This window comes from Acytostelium subglobosum (genome assembly GCF_000787575.1).
Source record: "Acytostelium subglobosum LB1 DNA, scaffold: scaffold69, whole genome shotgun sequence".
NCBI lineage: Eukaryota > Evosea > Eumycetozoa > Acytosteliales > Acytosteliaceae > Acytostelium > Acytostelium subglobosum.
The window spans coordinates 1-4,921 of NW_012236464.1; the positions used below are offsets into that span (position 1 = coordinate 1).

At 45.8% G+C, this 4,921-nt stretch overlaps 2 protein-coding genes across 2 annotated transcripts; both read right to left on the reverse strand.

Annotated features, from left to right (window-relative positions):
• Window positions 1-1,099: 1,099 nt before the first annotated feature.
• SAMD00019534_126610 (hypothetical protein) lies at window positions 1,100-1,894 on the reverse strand (the record flags this gene model as incomplete). Its single annotated transcript, XM_012892112.1, has 1 exon — window positions 1,100-1,894. A coding segment is annotated over one exon (795 nt), but the record flags the coding sequence as incomplete, so codon positions are not given.
• A 279-nt stretch (window positions 1,895-2,173) lies between these two features.
• SAMD00019534_126620 (hypothetical protein) lies at window positions 2,174-3,726 on the reverse strand (the record flags this gene model as incomplete). The annotated part of the gene is made up of 2 exons (XM_012892113.1): window positions 2,174-3,484; window positions 3,592-3,726. Coding segments are annotated over 2 exons (1,446 nt in total), but the record flags the coding sequence as incomplete, so codon positions are not given.
• Window positions 3,727-4,921: the final 1,195 nt, after the last annotated feature.

Below are 4,921 nucleotides of genomic sequence, written 5' to 3' on the forward strand. Positions count from 1 at the left end.
CCTTCAAGCCGTTGARCATYCGCMTTGGAAGCATTAAGCAGGTCTGAGTAGCGCTTGGCCTGACTAGAGTGTTGTTCGACCGATTTGGAATGTGCTTCCTCCATCTCTTGGATCCGTTGCGCATGATTGGCCTTAATAGTGGTCATGTCTGATTGGTGTTGTTGCTCCCTGTCAGCTCTGGCCTTCTCATCATTGGCACCATCCTCCATCCCCTCGTCTTTGTCTATTACTCCTGTCTCCTGTTTTCGTTGCTGCTCCTCTTTAAGACTTTCAAGCTCGCTTGTCAGTCTTGCAATCTCTTCGGCTTGCTTCTTCAAGTCCACATTCATATCTGAGTCCTTCACCGAGGCGTCCATGCTTTCTGTGAGAGTATCTCCCAAGTCGGTAACCTGACGCTTCAGGTTCATGTTCTCCGTTGTAAGGTCCATGATAGTCTGGTCCTGTGACGACTTATTGCTGAGACACTTTGCGTGCAGAGCTTGCAACTCTTGCAATTGTACACACGCTTGTCTAGCTGCCGTCGTTTCAGTGACCAATATCGTAGCGTTCGCTTTGGTGACATTGAGCTCCTCTCTGGTGGCATTGAGCTCCTTGCTTCTGACAGTGAGCTCCGTTTGTGTGGCAAAGAGTCTTTGTTCCAATTCGCGAATCCTTGTCGTTGCTTTGTCGCCGCTGGTGTCAATGTCAACCCGATAATCAGCCGCGGTGGAAATGGCTGGAGCGGGGTTTCGGCCAACTGCAGCCTTGGATGTTGATGTTGTCGTGGAAGAGTGTACAACAATGGCATGATTGGGGATGGATGTGTCATCTGTATCAAGAAGAATCTCCACATCAGACACATCATCAGCAGAGCCGTCAGAGTCATCGTGGTCGTGGTAATCATCAGCATCTGCGTCGTCAAAGATATCATCATCAATATCAAGGAGGTCACCATCGGTGTCGGTGTCACTCTCAGTCTTGTGGGCACAATCAAGGGATGATGCGAGTGAAGGAAGGTGGCGAATAATTGGTTGTATTTAAATATTAATATTATTATGATGCTGCGCACGATGGGCCGGCCAAGCCAATTGCCACGATGTATGTATGATTGATGATATCATACCTTTGTGTCGTCGATGTCACCACTGGAGCTGGGGGCAGATGATTGGATGCGTGAAGATGTAACACGACGCTGTGAGGAGCGTGGAGGACGGGTAGCAGCCTCAATCCTTGTCATCATCTTCTCCATCATTGATAGTCTGTCATCGAAGCTGCTGGTGGATGTGTCCACCACCTTGATTTGTTTTGATGGCTCCTCTTCTTTATGCTCATCTTGGATCTGGTTGGACGCGTTGACATCGTAGAGGTGGCGAATAGTTTGGCTGATTTGGGTGTACAATTGGTTGGATCTGTTGTAATAAATGATACACTTTGCTGAGCTTAGTTGATAAAGACTATACTGTGACTGAAGTGAACCGATGAATGCCGCAGGAGTGATAGCAGTATTAACGTCCATTAGGCATGTGTCCTGCTCACCACCAAGAAGCCATGAAGTGGCCGATTTGGTGACGTACGACGTGACGGAGCTGAACACGGATGTCATCGACTTGCTGGATTGTCGACCATTGCCATTAATGTGTGTCGTGTATATCTTCATCAATGCCCTTGCCATGATCTCATCACTGCTAGGAGTGCGAGTGAGTGATGTGTGTCTAGACTTAAATGCGCCATCTAGCCTATGATTGGAGATGAATCGTATTGTGAACCGCGTGGAGACGATTTCAATGTTGTCCTTGAACACTGAACAGTAGATGCCATCCAACTGCTTGATCTTTGGAAATGGTGATGATGCCGCGCCACTGCTACTCTCACCACCTTTGATGATTGGGCTGAGTTTGATTGTACCGGCTGCCATGGTCGTTGTAGTTGGCTTGGTCGAGGCCACCGCCGCCTTCATGTTCGTATACAACATGTATGAGTAATCCTTGGGGTCATACACGATCATTATATGCTGACCTTCCAGAGGCATAAGATCGTTTGAGAACTTGATGAACGCGTCCCTCTCTCCTGCTGGTCGGGTGGTCTTTGTAGAAGACGAATCGCTGGTGGTGCTACTCTTGTTGCTAGCACCATAGAACTGTTGGGCATAGACTGGCGTGTTTGAAATGATGAGGCAGTTGTTGTTTAGGATGTACGTTGAATACACCAGTGTTTGCGATGATGATGTATTGGTGGTGGTATCGGGCACGACTGTGATTGTAACCTCAAAGTAGCAGTTCTTTGGGAAGCCGAGTGAGTAGTTTGCCTTCAAATCACGACCAAAGTAGGCAGGCAGCTCTTGCTTCTGGATCACTGAGCACATCGAGTTATGATCTTGATTGGAGGCGCTGATGGCGCGGTCGACCACTGATGCCATATCTTTAAGTTGGTACTTGGCTTTGTTGTTGTTATATTGATTGTTGATGCGCTCGATCGGTGGTTGATTATAGTTGGCTCCTACCACTACATCACGTGTCAGACTGGTGTCGAACAACATCTGAGCTATAGCAAGGACTGCATTGCTGCAATCGGTGTGATCGCACAAACTATAAGTAGATCCGTTTGAGCAGAGTGGTATGACCATTGAGAACACCTGAAGATACTTGGTGGACGTCTTGATGTCTACTGACTGTTTGCTCAAGGGAATGGCCTTTTGTCTACACTCGTCAAGTATGTGTTGAATGTAGATGAACTGTTTGATCTTCTCCCAGTCCAGTGCGCCACCTGAGCCACCAGCTGCGACCGCTGAAGGTGATGATGAATGAGAACTTGTCGATACACTGTCAATGTGAAGAATGTACTGTGGGCTTGCATCCTTCACACCAACGAGGGCCAGTGAGTGATGATTGTTGTGGAAGAGTGGAATTATGATAAATGATGTACCAATATCAAAGACTGGCTGAGTTGTCTCGAGGAAGGTCGCAAAGAACTTGTGGCGAAGTGTTGTTATGCTCTCAAAGTGGAACTCGGAGATGATAGGATATGTAAAGCTGTCTAACACTTTGACTCCATTATGTGCATGGTTTGCGTTTGTGTACAGCTGATGGATGTGAGAGAGGTAGAAGTTGTTGGTGGAAAGTCGCACATGCGATTGCTGTGCTGGTGTCATGGCTGAGATACCGTTGTTGATTGGTGTTGTAGGCATTGTCATTGATGTCAAGGGGGCGGCGGAACACTGGTCCTGTCCATAGTGATACATGGTTGGGTGGTGCTGATCCAATGCATGCACCACGGGGAATTGGAAGGTTTGATAGAAATCCTCCAATCGCTTGGGATCGTGCTGATTCGTCAGTTGATGTTGTTTGGCATAGTCGTGATGAACAGGATCAAAACACAAACATGAGCTGTTGCCTCCTGTCGTCGTTGGTGTAGCAGCTGTGTCGTAGATATCCTTGTTGATGCTGACCGTAATGCTAGCACCTGAACTATTCGGGTGCAGGTCATGTATGATTGAGGTATGACGACCCTGTGATGTGTACCAATTAATATATTGTTTGTTAGAGAAGGAGAACAAGGGGCGGGTATACAACTCATCAATCACTACTCAATGTAAGTAGATGGGTAGGTACCTACATTTTCCCTCTTGGTCATTGGTCCCTTCCTCTTCTTGTCAAATGGTGAGGCATCACAACAAGGTCCATCACAGCCAACTTTGCCAACATCCTTCTGTTGGTGTCGCGAGTATATATTCTTCTTCTTTTGTGTCATATCTTTTAGGTCAATCACTATTCACTAACAAATATCAATATCTTTTGAGTGAATGGAATGCAAGCAGAAGCATAAAGCATAGTAAGTAAGTACAAGTACATCACATGATAGAATATCGTGAACAGAAGGAAGAGAGTGTGGTAACAACATACCCCATGATCTAGTTTGTAATATTGAGATCGGTGATCGCCACCAACTCATCATCATCTGTTGTTGATCTGTTATCTTCTACTGGGGCTCCACTATTACAGAGGTGTAAGGGCTGAGTGTTCTGATTGATCCATGTTGTAATAATGATAGTGGTGACACATGTGCATTGATGTATTATTATCTCTGTCCTCTATGTGTATCTGTCTCTGTCTTTGTTCAACTTTATTTATATATAATGTAATAGGAGTAACGATCAACAATCAATTGAGTGAGAATGAGTGAGCGATGGAGGAGTGAAGGTTATTGCAGCACTCACAACAAAATCATAAAATCATTCATGAAAATGATGATGAAGATCAAGACTCCTGCATTATTGTTAGTTTTGTTGTTGTTGTTGGACACTCAACCAACGCTCCAACAATCATTAGAGCCATCATCCGAACCGGATAAATTATTACAGCGCATTCTAAATAGCAACAGTAATAGCTTTACAGAGAATGTTGTCACCGAGAATGGTGTCAAAGCCTATAGGAGTGATTCGGCGCCAATGTGGTCCGAGCAACGACCTGAACCTCCGTCACATCCTTCGCCCTCATACACCGATCACAAAGAGTACATTGCTACAGCTACATCAACAGACCTAAAGCCAGTGTCCGCATCCGTCAAGGCCGGACATCTAAACCTCCACTTCAGGGCGCCATCAAACAAAAACATATCAATTCTATCATATGATCATCATTTGATCGCCAGCATCTCCGACATCAGCGCCCGCATTGACATCTCATCACATTGCATCCAATCTCTATACATAAGCGTTACCATTTATGATCGATTTGGTTCATACAACGAGGTGTTTCGATGCGAGCAGCCTGTCATCGGAGACTACCATGACTGTCTCTATGAACCTACATCAATCAAGTGTGGCAACTTCATATCGTCTCTGATGTACCTCGCAAAGACCCTCGTCTCCCTTGTTGGAATATTCATTGCTACCTCCTTCATTGTTCTCTTGTCACTCATGGTCGAATGCTGCCGACGAAGAAGA